General features: G+C 51.5%; 1 protein-coding gene across 1 annotated transcript in view; it reads left to right on the plus strand.

Moving 5' to 3' along the window:
• COL22A1 (collagen, type XXII, alpha 1) overlaps nt 1-18,924 on the plus strand; it is a 210,880-nt gene extending 191,956 nt beyond the window's left edge. Inside the window, exons 52-59 of the mRNA XM_006879451.1 lie at nt 1,913-1,984; nt 5,009-5,044; nt 7,828-7,872; nt 10,957-11,136; nt 13,323-13,389; nt 16,077-16,259; nt 17,749-17,826; nt 18,737-18,924. Of these exons, the coding sequence (XP_006879513.1) occupies nt 1,913-1,984; nt 5,009-5,044; nt 7,828-7,872; nt 10,957-11,136; nt 13,323-13,389; nt 16,077-16,259; nt 17,749-17,826; nt 18,737-18,924 (849 nt within the window). The remainder of the gene's footprint in view (nt 1-1,912; nt 1,985-5,008; nt 5,045-7,827; nt 7,873-10,956; nt 11,137-13,322; nt 13,390-16,076; nt 16,260-17,748; nt 17,827-18,736) is intronic.
• The last annotated feature ends 472 nt before the right edge of the window (nt 18,925-19,396 follow it).

A 19,396-nucleotide genomic window follows, 5' to 3' on the forward strand; every position in this document is an offset into this window, starting at 1 on the left:
ATAGTATAATATAACAGTAAATGTGCAAAGCCGTTGTTTGATATTCTGAGAAGATGAATTGACAGGTTAGGCTGACCATCCCTCACGTTCTCAGAGCGCAGGTGAGTGTGAAACATGGGAAGGAAGTAGGAGAGTCCTGACGTAAGACGTTTCTCCTGCTGGTTAGGAGGTGAGGATGGGAACGGCGCCATCAGGAAATGTGTGAATACCGGAGTGTAAGCCGCAGTCCTAGTCTCTGTGTACAAAGGAGCTTCTTTGGTTTGATGTTCAGGGCTAGGAGAGAGGAGACATGATAAGGAAGATGGTTCTTTTTCCTGCTACTTTGAAAAAAAATTATATTGGTTTGTGTACAAAATTCATGTACATTTTGTATCATGCATGTACACTGTGTCTCACGCGTTTCTTCATTTATATTGTATTTCAAATGATCACTCATATGTAACTGTGCTTTATAAAAGCCATCACTGTTGATCTATGCCCACTATTATCCTGTCTTCTCAAGTCCCCATCGGATCGTTCCTAATTCCCTCACCACCCCCACTCTGCCCACCAAACCCTTATCCTAGTGGCTTTCCCCCCTTCGCCCTTCCCCCTTTGCCCCCCTCCCCTGGAACGATGCCTCCCACGTGAACACCAGAACTACTGCAATCAAGTTGATCCCGATTCATAGCCCACAGGATACAGTAGAGACACCTCATAGCCTGTGAGCAAAGCTGTGACCTTTACAGAAATAGACTGCCACATTATTCTCCTGTAGGGTGGCTGCTGGATTTGAACCACTGAGCTCTTGACTAGCAACCTTTCCTAGTAACCGCTGCAGCAATAGGTCTCCTGGCTGAATGTGGAGTTGAGTAAATCAAAGCCTTCATACCAGTCTTTCCCTAGCCTTCTTGGACTTTTTCTTTGGTGGAAATTGGTATCCTTATCTAGAAGACATGCCACCGGAGATGGTGGGTGAAGGATCAGTTGCAGAGGGCAGTGGTATAGACCACGGGTTTCCGTGGTTCTGTCCCAGTTAGCCAACAATGTCCTGGATTTAGCAGAGTGTCCTGGAAAGTCTTAAGTCCCAGGACACACTCAGACAGCTGGGCACCATGTGGAGACCCATTTCCTCCGGGGCCAAAACAGCTAAACTGTTGGGATCTGAATTCCTACCCAGTTGAATGACCTGCCTCAGGAGCCCTGATCTGGGCCTTGTGTCTGATGACGTGGACCAGAAGGCGTGGCACTGGGACTTGTGCTTGGATCCACTCCTAGCAGAGATGGCCCCAGAAGAGTCAACCTAAATGGGGTGCCTTCTCAGAAGTATGAAGCAGGAAGATTCCCAAAGGTTCTGCAAGCCTTTCTCAAAGAAGGATCTGACCAGATCCTAAGGGAGCTCTGGTAGCTTAGGGGTAAGGAGCTGCACTGACAACACAAAAGGCACAGGTTTTAACCCCCCCCCCCCCACCGATGCTCCATGGGAGAAATATGAGCAATCTCCTCCTCTGAAAACTCACTGGAGGGTCAGCCTTTCAACCTGGTAAATGTAACAACCCCGAATCCTAAACCTGAGGAGCTTCACTGGATCAAATACGGTATCTTACCAGATAACTAACGGAAGGATCTCTCCCAACTGAAGGTGCTTTGTTACGTGTTGTGTCTGTTTCTCTGGCTAGAATGGCCACTGGCTATTTAAGGGACACTTTTCACTGTGCTTCCACTTCCTAACAGCACTTTGAGCATACAGTCACCCCCTGCCCTCCCAGTCTTCCTGTTTCTTCCCAGTCCATTCTCTACCCTCGTAGAAGGGAGGTACGTCTTACTGTGACGGTGTCTCAGGCCTGCAGAGTGCTCTGAATCATGAAGTTTCTAAATCTACTTGTATTTACACTTGACCTTGAAGAGTTGATTTCCCGTGTTCTCTTTGCAGGGTCAGAAAGGAGGCAAAGGAGAAAGTGGCAACCCAGGACTTCCTGGATTCCAGGGCCCACGTGGGCCTCCGGTAAGCAGGGACCCCCACAGGGGCCCAGGTGCCTAGCTCCAGAAACAAGGTCACGGTCACACAGACCTTTCACCTCAGGTGCCCTCAGGTTATCTGTTATTAGCTACTGTTGTTGTTATCAGATGCCACTGAGCAGAGTACAACTCATAGTGACCCTGTGAACAACAGATTGAACCCTGCTATATCCTGCACCATCCCCATACTTCCTGACATACAAGAACCCATTGTAGCAGTCACCTTGTCAGTCCACCTGGTTGAGGGTCTTCGTCTCCTTCACTGACCCTCCACCCTTCTCAGCATCATGTCCCTCTCTAAGGAGCAACATGTACAAAGTATGTGAGGTGAAGGCTCATCATTCTTTCCTTCAGAGAGGTACTTCGGCTGCACCTTCTCCAAGACATAGAACTGTTTATTTCTTTGTTTGTCCATGGGATGTTCAGTGCTCTTCTCCAACACCACAGTTCAAAGGCATCAGTTCTTCTTCTGCCATCCTTATTCATTGTCCAGCTCTCAGATGAATAGCAAATGGTTGGGAAATCTATGGACTGAATCAGACACACCTTAGTCATCAAACTGACATCATTACCCCTCAATAATTCAGAGAGGTCCCTAACTGCAGACTTTCCCAGAGCAATGTGTCCCCTTATTTCCTGACTGCTAGTACCAAGGGTATTAATTGTGAATTCAAGCAAGATGAAACTGTTGACAGTTTCAATCTCCTCTCCATCTATCATGATGTTGCCTCTTAGCTCAGTGGTGAGAATCTTTGTTTTCCTGACATTAAGATGCAATCCATACCAAAGGCTGAATTCTTAGATCTTCTGCAACAAGTGGTTCAAGTCCTCCTCACTTTCAGCAATCATGGTGGTATCATCTACATAATGCAGATTATTGATGAGTTTTCCTCCAATCTTGATGCCACACTGCTCTTCATAGAGTCCAGCTTCTTAGATACTTTACTCAGCATACAGATTGAATAGGTATGGAGAGAGAATACAACCCTGACACACTCTCTTCACAATTTTAAACCATGTAGTGTTCCCCTGCTCTGTTTGCACAACAGCCTCCTGGTCCAGGTGTAGGTTTCACCTGAGCACAATTAAGTGCTCTGGGAATCCCATTCTTCTCAACATCAGTCACAACTTGTTATCCACACAGTCAAATGCCTTTGTATAGTCAATAAAGCACAAATAGACATTATTCCAGTATTCTTTACTTTCAGCCAGGATCCATCTGACATCAGCAATGATATCCCTGGTATCATAGTCTCTTCTAAATCCTGCCTGAACCTCTGACAAGTCCCTGATGCGGGTCTACCCACCGCCAGCCCAGCCCAGCTCATTCTAGATGTTCCTTCTTCATCCTCCCCTTCCATTCCAGCCCGCGCCTTAACAAGCTTCTGTCTACTTGGTGTTATTTCGTCCTGGAAGAAATAGACAAGAAAACATTTGTCAATCCAAGGATTGCACATGTGACACCGATGTGTCAAATGTGGTAACAGTTACCCATGGTGGACAGTGTTTGGTGGAGCTCCCCAGTTAAAACAAGCTTGGAAGCAGGAGTGGCATCCACTTCGATAATAGCTTGTCTCCGGAAACCCTATGAACCTGGAGAAAGGATGAAAGTCACGCAAGGGTCGAGGACTTTCGTTCATAGGGTCGCTATGAGTCACCTATGACTCCATGGCACGTAACAATAACAACAATTAATTTGCATTGATTATATTCTTCATATGCAGCCTTTATCACTCTCTGTTTCCAAGTTATTCTCCCACCATTAAAATAAAATCAACGTCCCCTGAACAAAAAGAACATCCCCTTTCCCCTTCCCAGTATTATTTGAGGAGCCCTGGAATGTGGAGCACCAGTGAAAGAGAGGAAGACCCGTGACAAGACGGATTGACACAGGGACTGTAGCAGTGGGCTCAGGTGTGTCGGAAGTGAAGGTGGCCCAGGGAGGGCTTCAGATCTGGTGTCCATAGGATTGCTATGAGTTGTACTCAGCTCAGCGGCACCTAACCCCACAACAGCATGGCACTGATGGACATCCAGAAGGCTGGCGGTTCTACCCACCAGCAGTTCTGAGAGAAGGACGTGCAGTCTCAGCTCCCAAAGATAGACAGCCTTGGAAAACTGAGGGTGGGTCACCAGAGTGAGAACGGACTCAAGGGGAGTGGGTCTGCTCTGGTAATAATGTTTATGTCCTTGTATTTGTTCCTATGACCACTGTGTTCAATCACCTGCACCACCGCCGAATGCCGCAGTGTCCTCTGTCTCTATTAATAATACTCTGGTTGTCCTTGACTCTCCAAGTATCCACTCCTCCAGACACATTGGAATGTTCAATCCATCAGCACTTCTGAATCCTTTACAAGTACCAAGTCCAAGTGACCTCTTCTCAAAATAAGTCAGTCAAAATCCAGGGATGGCAGTGGTATGATCGGCAATCAATCACGGGGTGATGCCCAATGGCAGGGCTCTAGCTCATTGTGGGTGAGGCCACCATGAGCCATGGGCCAACCCAACAGCAGCAACAACACATTGAAATCCTATGTGGCCAGAGACGTCTGCACTTCTCAGTTTATACATGGGGAAACCGAGGCAAAGAAATCGTGAGGAGGTTGTTCGAGTCACAGGCTAATAAGAGCAAGGACCAAGCTTGGCTCTGGAAATGACTCTAGAGCCATGTAGCATTTCACACTGGGATTCTGCCCCTGGGGAGGGGGGTTGCCCTCCCTCCACCAGCCTGTTTGTAAACATAGTATTATAGGGTCTCTCCTGATGGGGTCACCCCCATGCCATTGGCTGGAACACAGCCCTGGAGGCTCCCCTCCACCCCTTAGGGCCTATTTTCTTTTCGTGTCCTCTGGAAAGACTGGTCAGAGAAGCTGCTGTTTGGGACACCAGATCGTTGATTGGTGCCTGCCTTCATGGAAACATAACTTGCGTGCAAACGGGTTTGGAGACGTGTGGTTTTGCCTTGTGCTAATGCTATAACCAGCTGCCATGTTGTTCTGTTTCACAGGGAGAACCAGGAGAGAAAGGAGTTCCGGGCAAGGAGGCAAGTATTTCCTACTTCCACTTAAGTTCCTGTGGGAGCACCGGGCAGGCTGGGGTGGGGAGACCGCAGCCCAGTACAGGGGGTGGAGGGGAGGACCACAGCCCAACACAGGGCAGGTGGAGTGGAGACCACAGCCCAACACAGGGCAGGTGGGGGGTGGGGGCAAGACCACAGCCCAGCACAGGGTCCACCCTACAGGCCAGTGCTCAGTGACTCCTGCACTTGCTTTAACTTTCTGTGGTTTTCATCTCAAGATCCTTAATACTTGATAACAGGAGACCCAATCTTTAATTTCTCAAAATGTCCTAAACATTATATAGCTTTCTGAGGGAGCTTGTCCTAGGTATACCCCTTGTGCCCATTTCATCCTTCTTCAACAAGGCCTGTCACCTCTCACTCCAAAAGCCCTTTCGTTCTGTCCAAGCACCTAGGAGACCCTGCTCATCTCACCAGCCATCCAGTCACTGGTGTCTCTGTTACTGCTTACCAATCCTGCCTCCTCCTGCTGTCTGGACTCCTGTGTCCGGAAGTCACACTGGTCCTAAGAGCTCTGGTGGTGCAGTGGTTAAACACCTGACAGATAAGCAGGAGTGAGCGAACAGAGGCAATCTGTTTCTGCAGATTTCTTTCTGTGCATTTCTTTTTTGCGTATCTGGCTAGATTTATCCCTAAATATTTCCTCTTTTTGGTGGCTGTTGTCAGTGGCTTTGTTTTCCTCATTTCCTTCCCGGCGTCCTCTTCCACTGGACAAGAATCCAGCTGATTCTGCATGTTGATGCTGTACCCTGCGTTTTACTGAATTGGTTAATTAAATTCAGTCATTTTCTTGCTGAGTCCTTGGCATTTCCTATATATAGTACCATAACATCTGCAAATAGAGATAGTTTTCATTCCTTTTTGCCCATTTGGGTGCCTTTTATTTCCTTTTCTTGCCTTATTATTCTGGCCAAGACTTCCAGTGTAAAGAATATTGACTATTCTGACTATCAGAAGAATAAACTTGTCTGGGAAGGCGCACAGCCACGGTGCTCCTCAGAAGTGAGCGTGAGGCCTCTTAGTCTCTTGTGCTTTAGACCTGTTTGTAGGAAGGACCAGTCCCCTGGAGAGGGAGAACCTGCTTGGAAAAGCAGGGGGTCAGTGGAAAAGAGGAAGACCTTCAGTGAGCTGCATTGACTGACGGAGTGGCTGTGACCACATGCAAGGCAAAGCTTGTGAAGGTGCAGCAGGAGAGCCAGGGTTCCCCGCCGCTGCTACACGTCACGCTGCTGTGAGTCAGCGGACTTGGTGGCCCCAGCGACGATGGCTTTCCTTTCCGTTCCGTTCCGTTCCGTTCCGTTCCGTTCCTTTCCGTTCCTTTTCCTTTTCCTTTTTCCTTTCCTTTCCTTTCCTTTCTTTTCCTTTTCCTTTTCCTTTTCCTTTTCCGTTCCATTCCGTTCCTTTCCTTTCCGTTCCTTTCCTTTTCCTATTTTCATTTTTATATTTTTTTTTGTATGTGTACCATCAAATCGGATCTGACTGGTACAGGAGGAGATTGTTCCTCCTTCTCCAGCAGAGCATCTGGTGGATTCCAACAACACACCTCTGGGATTGCAGTATAGCTTCTTGCCACTAGGCCACCAGAGCTCGCCGTGTATCTACTTTTCTCAGTCCTTTGAGAAACAGTCTCCAGTTTTCCTTTCTAAGACTTCAGAAGCACCCTTTCCATACCTACTATGGTGATTATCCCACCCCGTCCTGTCTGACAGTGCTGCCCTCCCCTGTCTCAGAGGCAGGCTGTGCACTCCCTCTGAAAGGACCAGGGCTGAGTCGTGTAGCATTTTTCTCTGCATGCATCTCAGGAAACCAGGAGACCCTCTGCATGAATACCGTAAATGTGGAGGTAGATTCTGCCTGGTCTCAGGGCAACTCAAGAATACTTGTGCAATTTCATTTCTTCTATTGAACCAGCTTGGGTTCCACTGAACAGGACATGGGAAGTGGACTACTGGGCTGAATTTGCCCAGCATGTTTCAAGCCCTTTGGCTTGAATTTATTGAGCACCTACTAAGTGCAGAGCAGGACTGAGCAGAAAGAGGAGAGTCCAGAAAGTCCCTGCTTTGCAAATGGTTGTTCTCGAAGACGGAAGAGACCCACACCATATGCTTGTGATCACATCTGGGTAGAAAGCAAGCTACCCTTCAGCCAGTGCCAACTGACCCGTGCTTGAGGATGGGGCCCTGACTAGAGAGGAGGCGAAGGAGGAGGACAGAGCAGGGATGACGGGATGCCCCAGCTGCAGGGTCAAAGCAGCTACATCACAGGAAAGGCAGATCTCAGCAGTGAAGGCTGCCCGCCCATCCCTGCCCCAGATCACCACCCAGGAGGGGTCAGGCCACTGAGACCACGAAGATGGCCCCTGCCTGCCCATCCCTGCCCCAGATCACCACCCAGAAGGGTCAGGCCACTGAGACCACGGAGATGGCCCCATCTCCAAGTGTGGGGAGGCCAGTAAGGGGTCCTGGAGGCTGCAGGCAGGTGAACTTGCATGTTCCAGTGAGTAGAATGGGAGGAGCAGGAGGGAGAGGCCATGGGTCAGGGAGCCAGCGAGCAGGCTGGCACTGTCCCCCAAGGGAGAGCACAACGAAGGGGAAAGAAGAAGTGGACAAGCCACACCCCAAAGGCACTGCTGGCAGGTCCGGTCATCCAGGCCTACGCCCTGTCCCCAGGATTGTGGAGAAGGACAGGAGAGGCCAGGTCGCACCCGAGGTCCTGTGAGTGATGGCACCCTCTGACTCTTGTTGCAGGGTGCTGCTGGGAAGCCCGGAGAGCCTGGGTCCAAAGGAGAGAGGGTAAGTGGGCATGACAGCGATGGTGACCTTTACCCCAGGGCTCTGACTCCAAGACTGGACTGGTCCAAGGTGGGACCTGCTGGCCTTGTCCGCCTCCCCCAGCCTTCTGGGGAAAACCACGTGGGCTACAAAAAGATGGCCTGCTGGCATTGGGCATTGCCCACATTACTGGGGTTTTGGTTTTGCCCTCTCTCTTCCTTTGATTGTTATTTTAAAGCATAAAATCACTGCAATTACACAATCAAAGGTGAGTGAGCTTGTGGGGAAGGTGACAGATCCTCTCACAAAGCACAAGTGCGGTTTGCATGACAAAGCAGCTTTGGTCAGGCTTCCAGAGCTGATCTGCCAGCAGCCAGCTTTGTGACTGGAGGTGGCAAGGGGACAGACTTTCCATAATGAATTGGCTTGGCACGGTGCTGGCAAAGGCTTTCTTTACATTAAAAAAATAATAGAAACAAACAAGGCAGGTGGGGGAAGCAGTTTTTCAGAAAAGTCAGAGGGGGAGGGAGTTCTCACATTCTGACCACTACTGCTGCTTATTGGGTAAATAAGCCATCAGGCTTGGTGACATTATAGGTGGCCTGCATCATAGGTGCACACTCTGGAAAGCCCATCTCCTGCTCGCCCCTCCCCTTTACCCCGGCTTGCCTCCTACCATCCTGCAAGGAATTTACTGCAGCTTCGTTTGCACGTTGGACCAGTGAGGAGGTGGCTGGCTGATTATACAGCCTGGAGCAAAGAGAGAGAAATAAAAAAATCATTTCTTCTTTCTCTTGGACTCCCTAACTCACTTCTCCTGGTGACTGACCCCTGAGTCCTCTCATCCGAAGACCTAAGTGATGGAGCCAGGCTGTTGAAGTCCCCAGTGTGGACTAGCTCTTTGGAGCTAGTGATATAGAGCATGAACTTGAGTTTGGACTGGGAGCCCAGGAATTCAACCATAATCGTGAATCCCTTCTCATGCCTTAGTCTACATACAGTACACAGACTTACTCCAGTACTCAGACTTCATGCTTGTTTACTAATCCGGTGTAGATAGTTTCCCTTTGTTCCCACCATGGCTGGGATTCTGTTTCTAGGCATGGCTGGCCTCTGACCTTTCTCCAGCCCCACAGCACTTTCCCACAGAGTCAAAGCCTCTTTCCCAGTTTCCAGTTCCTGTCAAGTGCACAGGGAGCACCTGGTCAGCCGGGTGAGCATAGATTCACTCCGTGCTTCCTTAGTCATCTGTAGTGAACAGTTTTGGGGGATCTTGCCATCTGTGAAACTCTTCTCTGTAGATCAGATAATGCTCACGTGCAGATTAAGTACCCAGACTGGGCCCTCCTTGCTCTGAGTGAAGGACAAATGAAAAAGAATTGCCTGATTTTTTTCGTGCTTGAAGTAATCCTGGCACGGGCCAAACCCTTGTCAGAGTTCTCAGTTAAGAGGAAAGGCAAAGAAAGAAAAATAAAAGTAAAACAAGGATAGTTTTATTGGAAAACTATGTCCCAAAGGCCTAGAGAGGCCATTTTTCTCTAACAGAGGGGAGTATGGCCCAAAGCCCTCTCTCCGCTTGGAGCAAGGCTTTTCATAATGGGCCCTGGCCCCTCTTTGACTCACAGGAGCTCCACCGTGTTCCGTTGGACTTTCCCTCTTCTGTCTCTAAGAGTTAGAGACAAGTAAACCACACTTGCTTTGCCTGTGGGTTCTCTATGGTGTTGTCTTCGGGTTCTCTGCCCTGTTGCCTTGCCTGCTGGGCCCTGGGGATGCTGTGTGAGAGCTCCTTCCTCCTGCTACGTGGTTTCTTGGAGCTGGCCTGGCGGAGGCCCCACTCCTGAGAACTCCCAGGGACATAAGATGCACAGGGCTTTCAGCATAAACTGCCGTTGTGACGTTTAAGGAGCGGGAAACACTGACGTGTGCGGTCAAGGGGTCTCTTGATGCTCAGAGCACTAAGGATCAGGGCTTCCTCTGCTCATTGTACCTGTAACAGCACATCTGGGGAATGTCACTGAGCTCACCGGGATCTGCCAGAATCCATTCATTTATTCGTGAATTCCATGGTTGCTGCTTCTTTGTCATTGTCATTGCCATTGTCCTCATTCTTGTGGGGGCAGTGGGGACAGGTAGCTGAGCCAGGTAGACTGCACTCAGGAGAAGAGCCAAGCAGAAGCCACGCCCGCCCGTGGTCACGCAATTCCCAAGAGCACAGAGGACCAAGGCCCTGCCTGAGCCCAGTCTGTGGTTTTGTTTTCCAGAGAGTCCACGTTACCACCCATGTGGGGTGTGTTTCAAATGTGTGCCTGGCTTTGTATGTAAACACAGAGAAGCACAGCTCTGCATCCTTGTTTTCAGCGTGAGGTGGAGGGGGCTTGTTTTGTTGCTGCGTGTGGCTGGGGTCCTGCTGACAGCCAGGCCCTGCTTTCAGCTGCCTTCCTGTCTCTCCTCCTTCCTTTCATCTCTTCACCATTTCCCTCGCTCTCCACTGGGCCTGTTGCTGGAGGAAAATGTTACACTCTAAGGTCGTGCAAGGGGTCACCATATCTTGAGACCCACAGGTCACTGTGGTCTGCTGGGCAGACACAGCAGTCACAGGGCAGGACTTCACTGTGCCCAGTTGCTAAGAGCCAGCATTCCCGAACATGGTCAGAGGTCCCAGGCAGGTCCCCGGAGGGGCAGGGGCACTAAGAGGAGTGTGGGGGATGGCCTGAGCAGGACGACACGTGTGGCAGGGGCACCATTGTCCTCCCATCTGGCTCAGGTCACGCCTGGTCCAGAGGGGACATTGGCAGCTGGAGCTGGCCAGTCTTTGCTTTTGGAGTGGAGCATGGCATTGGGGTTTGAGAGCGGGGTTCTCACTTCACATATATAGGTGTCCTGTGTGACCCGTGCAGGGGACGCTTGTCCGCAGTCAGCCCAGTGGACGGGGTAGACTCAGGCCCTTCTCTCTCTGCGTCAAGTGAGCCAGGCGCCTGGTCTCCGGGTCAGGCTCCAGGAGCGGAATCCACAGGATGGCCTTGCACCACTGCCCGCCTGTGAGTCTGCAGTACGTGGGCTTCCGAGCCCTCCACCCACTAATAGTATGTTTCTCCTCACCTCTAGGGTGATCCCGGGACCAAAGGGGACAAAGGGCCTCCCGGAGGGAAGGGCCAGCCTGGGGACCCTGGAATTCCAGGTCACAAGGGCCACACGGGTCTGATGGGCCCCCAGGGACCACCGGGGGAGAACGGAGCAGCAGGCCCCCCCGGGCCTCCAGGCCAGCCAGGATTCCCAGGACCGAGGGTAAGGATGCTGGTGTGGCCTCCATGCGGGGCTCTGTTCATCTCTGTGCAGGAGCCAGAGGGGCCCCAGCGGGCCAGGGACTGGCTGTGTGACTGGGTCTCGTTCTTCCCCTTACCAGCCTGCTTTCTTTGTCTCTGAGAGAAGAGCACGTGTGTTAGGATGTGAGGTGTGCTCTGATGATCGGGTGAAATAATCACACAATAACAACGACAACATGGAACCTACTGTTGTTGAGTTGCTGTGTTCGTGACTCTGTGGGGCGGAGTAGAGCTGCCCACAGGGCTTCCAAGGTGGTGATCAGAGACAGCTTCTACCTCCTCTCCCTGCGCTAGCCAGTGGATTCGAGCCCACAGCCTTCTGGTTTGTGGTGGAGCACCTAACGACCGTGTCCCTCGGACCCTTCACGCCGAGTGCAGTAGGAAGCACTGTTGTTCATGTCAGGTGCTGTTGGACCAGTTCACAGAGACCCTGTAGGACAGAGAACTGCTCTGTGGGGGTTCCGAGGTCACAAGCCTTCCTAAGGAAGCTCTGGTGGCCTAGTGGTAAGAAGCTGCACTGCAATCCCAAATACCTGCAGTTCAAATCCACCAGCAGCTCCACGGGAGAAGGAGGGACAGTCTCCTCCCGTGTGATTAAACACCTCTAAAACCCTGCCAAAGTTCCAGCTATGGATTGGTTCTGACTCCAGAGTACACACAAGAACAAGCCTTTATAAACACAAAACCTTTTCCCCATAGAGCTTCTGATGGGGTCAAACCACTGACCTTTTAGTTAGTACCAACGCTTTAACTGCTGTACAACCGGACGCCCAGCACAGCTTAGGAGATGCTAAGTGAGGACTCAATGAGGACTGAGTGATGCTTAGTGAGGACTCCTTTCCTCACGCCCTCTGAGCACCCGGGGGTGGGGGGCCTCAACTTGGTTGTGTTGGTGCAGGGCATGTCTGGCAAGATGAGAGCCGCTTAGAGCATCTCACTGTGCCAGGCTCCTGGTGCTTTAAGGACAGTGGTGCCAATTTGGAAATCAAAGGGGCGAGTCTACAAAAGTCCGGCTTCTTGAAAGACCCCCTTTCTGGAGCTGGATGCTTTGTGGGCAGCTGCCAGCACTGAGGGCTGAGGGCCATCTCTGCACAATGGGAGTGATGGCTTGGTGATGGAGGAGGCTCCCACCGGCCGAGTGTCAGAGGGGGTCTCCAGACCTATGTTTCCGGAAGCTCCCCTGCAGCCTGGACAGCTTCATGGCCATAGCAAGCTTCTGAGCACCACTGCCTGGTGGCTGGAGGCTGAGCTGATCGTGGTTACAGTAGCCGACCCTCTAGGGGGTTTTCTTGGGAGGAGATTGCCCACTTTTCTCCTGCAGGGCAGCTGGTAGATTTGAACCACATGCCTCTGTGACTGCAATGCAGCTTTTTACCACTAGGCTAACAGAACTCCATTAGAACCTTTAGACTGGTCTTCGCAACGAGGCTGGGAGACAGTCGTGGCCTTGACCTGTAATCACTCAGAGCATCGTCTTTGGAGGCAAAGTGGGAAGAGCTTGCAAGCCCTCAGTTCTCTGTGGAAGCCACAGCATGCTGCTGGCACGTCTGAACGTTTGTGTGTGGTGTGTGTGTGTGTGTGTGTGTGTGTGTGTGTGTGTGTGTACGCATGTGCGCACCTGGGTGGTACACTCGGCCTTTGACAACAGTGCTGGTGGTTCACATGCTTCTGGAAGCAAGTTGGGAGAAAGGACTGGTGACTGCTGTCCTTCAAGTCGGAACCGATCCGTAGCTGACCCTCCAGCAGGATTTCACAGGCAGTAAACTGCACGGGAGTGGTCAGAGGCAGTAAATCGCACGGGAGTTGACGGCCCATCTTTCTCTTGTGGAGCACCTGGTGGATCCAAACTCTGTACCTTTGCATCAGCAGCACAGTTCCTTCCCACGAGGCCGCCTAAAACCTGGCCATTGAAAAGTATAGAGTGTTGTTCTACCGTGACACACCCGGTGTCACCCCAAGTCCCAGTCAGCTTGACAGCATAGGCTCCTCTAGGACAGGGATTAGGGGGAGAAACGAGGGAGACACGAGGACAAGGTGCTCCCAGGGCAAGTGCTGCTGTGGCCTCTCCGTGTCCTGCGCCATCAGGATCTAGACCAGGATCTTCTGTAAGGATGAGTAATTCTGCCTTCCCCTGCCCCCCACTTCCAGGGGGAGTCCCCATCCACGGACACCCTGCGTCGGCTCATTCAGGAAGAGCTTGGGAAACAGCTGGAAGGTAAGTAGCTGGCTTTAGTACGGCCCTGGGTTTAGTGTGGCCCTGAGTTTAGTACATCCTGGGTTTAGTGCGGCCCTGGGTTTAGTACATCCTGGGTTTAGTGTGGTCCTGGGTTTAGTATATCCTGGGGTTAGTGAGGTCCTGGGTTTAGTGCGGCCCTGGGTTTAGTGTGGTCCTGGGATTAGGACATCCTGAGTTTAGTGAGGTCCTGGTTTTAGTATGGTCCTGGGTTTAGTACATCCTGGGTTTAGTGAGGTCCTGGTTTCAGTGTGGCCCTGGGTTTAGTGCGGTCCTGGGTTCAGTGCGGCCCTGGGTTTAGTACATCCTGGGTCTAGTGTGGTCCTGGCTTCAGTGTGGCCCTGGGTTTAGTACATCCTGGGTTTAGTGTGGTCCTGGGTTTAGTGCGGCCCTGGGTTTAGTACATCCTGGGTTTAGTGCGGCCCTGGGTTTAGTACATCCTGGGTTTAGTGTGGTTCTGGGTTTAGTGCGCCCCTGGGTTTAGTACATCCTGGGTTTAGTATGGTCCTGGGTTTAGTACATCCTGGGTTTAGTGTGGTCCTGGGTTTAGTACATCCTGGGTTTAGTACATCCTGGGTCTAGTGTGGTCCTGGCTTCAGTGCAGTCCTGGCTTTAGCTCAGTCCTGGATTTCACGTGCTTGAGCACTAGGGGCTTTGACAGCTTCAGGAAGTGGTTCTCTCACCTGTTCTTCAGAGCATTTCCAATGTGGTGTGTAAAGCACAGCTCACAGGTGACAGGTCAGGATTCGGAAGTCACTCAGTGTCCACGTCCAGCCTCTGTCTGAGCAGGGACTTCCTTCTGGTCAGGGGCGCTCATAAACTCATTCTTTTATGCTCTGCCTTCAGTCATTGGCCCATCGACACGTCATGCTGGTGGGCTGCTCTGGGCCTCACAGTCCCAGGGAGGAGACTGACAAGCAGACAGACAAGGGGGTATTAGAGCTGTAAGGGAAGTACTGCGATAGGGCTGATCTCAGAGGGCCCTGAGAGTGGACAGGTGGACCGCCCAGAGGATAGGGCACCAGTGAGGGACGGTTCCTCAACACCTTGTGATCTGTGAGTGGAAAGATGTGATGAGACTCCAGCCCGAGGAGAGGAGGAAACAGTGCCTTCGAGGAGCTCCATGGCCGGCCCGTGCCTGGGACATAGCAGGTGCCTGGTGAGGGAGAGGCCAGAGGCGAGTTAGTTACAGTCTATTAAGAGAGCGTTGATAGAGAGGTCCTTCAGGAGATGCGCGGCTAATCCAGAGGCCGCACTTCTCTGCTGGTTCCAATCTACCAGCCATTGCAAGAGAGAAAGAAGGGGCGGTCTCCTCCAATTGATTATCATCCACAGAAACTCGCTGGAGAGGCAGCTGTAGGGCAGAACCGACCCAGTGTCAATGAGAGATGGAGGGAGGGTGTTGAGTGTGCACCAGTCTGATGGCAGAGTGTGAAACCTGCAAGACATGAAGTAGGTACACGCTGTCAGTGCCAGTACACTTGTTGGACACAGAGTTGCCACAAGCTTGCGTCTGTTAAAAAACATTTCAAACTCTACAAAGTGGAATAAAGCAAAGCACAATAAAGCGAGGTGTGTTGGAAGGACTTTTAATGACCAGCGCATCCAGCCTTCAGCTTGCAGGTGAGGAAGCTGGTAGGCAAGAGGAAGAATCATTAAGTATTGATATGAACTTCCATCTTCCTGCCTGAAAATCATGGTAAAAAGTACAATTGATGCTATTATTATGCCACCTCCCTGTCTCCCACCACCGCCATCACGGCCACCCCCACACTCTAACACCACACCATCAACCATGACCACCTTGCCACCATCACCACCTCCCCACCATCACCAACTACACTACCATCACCACCACCTCCTCCACGATCACCACAATCACCACCTCCCTACCGTCACCACCTCCAGCACCATCACCACCTCACCATCATTACCACCACCTCCATCATCACCACCATCAAAACCTCCCCCCTCCACCATAACCACCTTCTCCACCACCATCACCACCACCACCACCCCATGACCATCATCACCACCACCTCCACCATTACCACCTTCTCCACCATCACCACCTCCCTCCATCACCACCTCCACCACCATCACCACTACCCTCACCCCCATGACCATCATCACCACCTTCTCCACCATGACCACCTCTACCACCTCTACCACCTCCACCACCATCACCCCTTCCCACCATGACCACCACCGTCTGTTGTCACTGCACTGACTGTTGACAGGTTGTCCACCGGTACAGCCACCGGTGCTCCCTGTGCACACACAGCAGGAGCCAGGCACCGCCCACAGGACCTCTCCTCTGCTCCATCCTGGCACCGGTCCTGGGGTGCTCATCATTGTTCTTAACAGAGGAGGACATCGAGGCCAAGAAACTTGTCAGCTGCCCCATGTCCCTCCTGGGTTGACCCGGATGCTCACGGCTGCCCATGCCTTCCTGTGGTTGCCCAGTGGGGAGGTGGATGCTCAGGCACGGCACGAGGACCAGGCGATGTGCTTTCCGGCCTCCGTTTGTGACGTTGTAGCAAAGCCTGCATTGTTCCATCATAGTGCTTGTTACTGTCCCCAGAGTTCAGAGTTTTGTGGTGAGTGGCCTTCTGTCCTTCTCCTCCATCCCTCCTTCCTAAATCCTCTCTCTCTTTCCTGTTCCACAGCCAAACTTAGCTACCTCCTGGCCCAAATGCCCCCAGCACACATGAAGGCATCTCAAGGCAGACCTGGGCCCCCTGGACCCCCTGGGAAAGATGGGCTTCCGGGCCGCGCCGGCCCCATGGGGGATCCAGGCAGGCCGGGACAGGGTGGTCTGGAAGGACCTTCTGGACCTGTAGGACCCAAAGGTGAGTAAAGCTCTGGGATACATGTCCCCTGAGTGCTGTTTGCGGGCTGAGAGAGAGCTGGGGCAGGCCCACACTCTGCGTTATTCATGTCCACGTTCCCCACAGCTTGTGAACACCCTGAAATTTGGCATCCTGTCATTTTTTTCATATGTATAAAAAGTTTCCATACTTGACATTTTTGCAAAATAATCCTTCTGCCAGGAGGATCGAATCAGTTCCCTCCCACTTGTTTGCTTCCCTTCTCCACGGTTACCGTCTCGGGGTGGGGGGTGGTTCTGTACCCTCTTCTCCCTGCTCTAAGCTGAGACAAACTGAGACAGAGACATTTGGCCTCCAGCAAGTGAACGTTAGATGCCGGCCACGTAACAGGAGAGTGAGCTTAGAGCTGCAGCTAGAAGTGTCTGTCCCCCCCCCCCAACTGGCTCTCAGAGGGGCTTGTCACAGACACTACCTGCTCCTGACAGCTGCAGCCCTACTTCCCGCTTGGCTGGCCATGGGATGGTGGCGAGCAGGTCAGAATGCAGACTCTGAAGGCAGAGGAAGAACTCGAAGCCAAGCTCATCCACCTGTTCGTTCTCCCTTTCCTTCTGGGGAGACGCGGCACTGGATGGGGAAGGAGACACGCGGTGTGGCTCTGACTGTGGCCCTGTTGACATGTGTGTGAGCAGGAGTGGATTGAACAGAGCCTTCTCCACCTGGAGACCAGAGTATGCAGTTGGGGCTACCAGGGACCAAGCAGACTGGGCCGTGGAAGATCCTGGACAGAATGAGCCAAAGTCTAGAACACGATTCAGAATCATAAAGAGGACCATGCTTACTGGACTGATTGAGATTCGGGGGACCCCTGAGACTATAGGCCTTAGACACCGCTCAAGCTGGAGCTGCACCCCCTCCCCAGGGATCACCTTTCAGCCCCACAGCAGACAGGCTGACTTTGTGCCTTGTGGGAACACCTACGAGGGACAGGTTTCTCAGACCAATCGACCATGAGAGACTGAAAGGACAGCGTTCGCCCAAAACCAGCATCCAGAAGGCAGGGGGAGGCAGGAGTGGACAAACAGAAATGGGGAACCCCTGGTGGAAGTGGGAAGGTGCTGAGTGAAAGGTATACAAGCCATGTATGTCTTGAAAGAAAATATGAGTTGATTGTCAGATGGGGACCTTCTGTGCTCCGCAACTTCCACCTGCCACCCCAGCACACACAGTGGTCAGAGGCCACCCCAAAACGTGCAGTGGTCAGGGGACACCCCAGCACACATAGTGGTCAGGGGTCACCCTTCACACCACACAGTGGTCAGGGGACACCCCAGCACATACAGTGGTCAGGGGTCACCCTTCACACCACACAGTGGTCAGGGGACACCCCAGCACATACAGTGGTTGGGGCAGGCTCTGAAGGAGCACATGCTGCCTCCCCCCCTCCTGCTTTGGGTCTCTGATCTGCTTTTGTTGCGGTTTCCACACAGACTGTATACATTTTTCTCACCAGGTGAGCGAGGAGCCAAAGGTGATCCAGGTGCACCTGGAGTGGGCCTGCGCGGCGAGACGGGTCCCCCTGGAATCCCAGGTAGGACACATCTGGTTTGGGAAGGGGTGGAGGAGACACCCTGAACCACTATAGGCCTTAGGAACGGGAGGTGGGCAGCGAAGATGGAATCATTTCTATGGAATCTTTCTGAACTGCCAGCTTCTTCAGATTGAGAGTAGAGGCCTGAAGCTGCTTGTCTGAGCGGATAGATTTTCTCAGGGAAGGGGACAGAGCTGGAAACCAGGTCTCCACCCCTTCCTCTCAGGCTGCTCCACTCCTGGGCTTGTGTGATGAGTAGTTATTGAATAAATGGGTAACAGCATGCATATTCAGTGTCGGAAGAAGGAAAGAATGGTCATTAAAGTGTCAAGGATAAACAGAATAGGAAGGCACTATGTAGATAGATGAGCAGTTGGTGGGTAGATGTGTAAAAAGATAGTTAGACATGCAGCTAGATAAGACATATATATGTAAGGAGTTAGAGAGATAGATATCTAGAAATTCTGCCTGGAATAATAGGGAAGACATCGTTTAGATAGATAGGTTGATGTGTAGGTAGGTAGATATGTGAAAGTCAGGAAATGGACAGGTAGTTAGAAATATAGATAAATATGGAGCTAGGTAAGACTGACAGATGGGTAGGTAGGTAGATATAGATGTATATAGACAGACAGACATAATTCACAGATAGACATACAGACAGATGTGAATGTAGGTCATTACAAATGGAGACAGATATGCAGGCTAACAGATAGATATGTAGATAGGTTTACAGAAAAAAGGCAAGCTTTTTGGCTTTGAAGAATGGCTGTGGCAGACTTCCTGAATTCTCAGAGTCCAAAATGACAAATCCCATGAAAGAGTCACTGAATAAAATCAAGATGAAGGACTCAGGTTACAGCAGAGCCCAACCCAACAGACCACCTGTGTGTTTTTGCTCTTGGGCCAGGTCAACCTGGAGAGCCTGGTTATGCTAAAGACGGACTTCCTGGAAGCCCTGGGCCTCAAGGGGAAACAGGACCGGCAGGACACCCTGGACCCCCAGGCCCGCCAGGACCCCCGGGCCAGTGTGACCCCTCCCAGTGTGCCTACTTTGCCAGTCTGGCTGCCCGACCAGGGAACGTGAAGGGTCCCTAGAAGGTTCCAGAGCGCCTGGCGATGGTAGAGGATTTCTGAAAACTTGAACTCGAGGCTGATGGGAAGCCAGAGGACTTGAAATATGCCAGCCACGTGTGTTTGTGTTTTAATTTCTTCTGTTATTTGTTTTCATTTTATTTTTGCAGAAGACCTCAACGTTATTAAAACCAACAGATGCTGCTGGTTGGTCAGATATTATTAATGTTATTACTGTTAATTATTATATTATTATATCACATACTTTGTAAGATACTTTCCCACTCCCTAGTCTTGGAAAAACTTGATGTGTGGGGTGGCAGGCTTTCCCCAACCCCCCTCTCTCCTTCCTGGAAATCCCAAGCTGAAGTGTAGCTTCTGTTCCCCCGCACCCCCCAGCATTTTAAGATGGGAATGTAATAATAAATGCACAAAGGATCAAAAAAGGAGGGTGGGGGGGGGGGCTGGGAAGACAATCCATGGTCTGAGGCAGCAG

Source organism: Elephantulus edwardii, unplaced genomic scaffold (genome assembly GCF_000299155.1).
Source record: "Elephantulus edwardii isolate Elephantulus edwardi_28Jun2011 unplaced genomic scaffold, EleEdw1.0 scaffold00003, whole genome shotgun sequence".
NCBI classification, from domain to species: domain Eukaryota; kingdom Metazoa; phylum Chordata; class Mammalia; order Macroscelidea; family Macroscelididae; genus Elephantulus; species Elephantulus edwardii.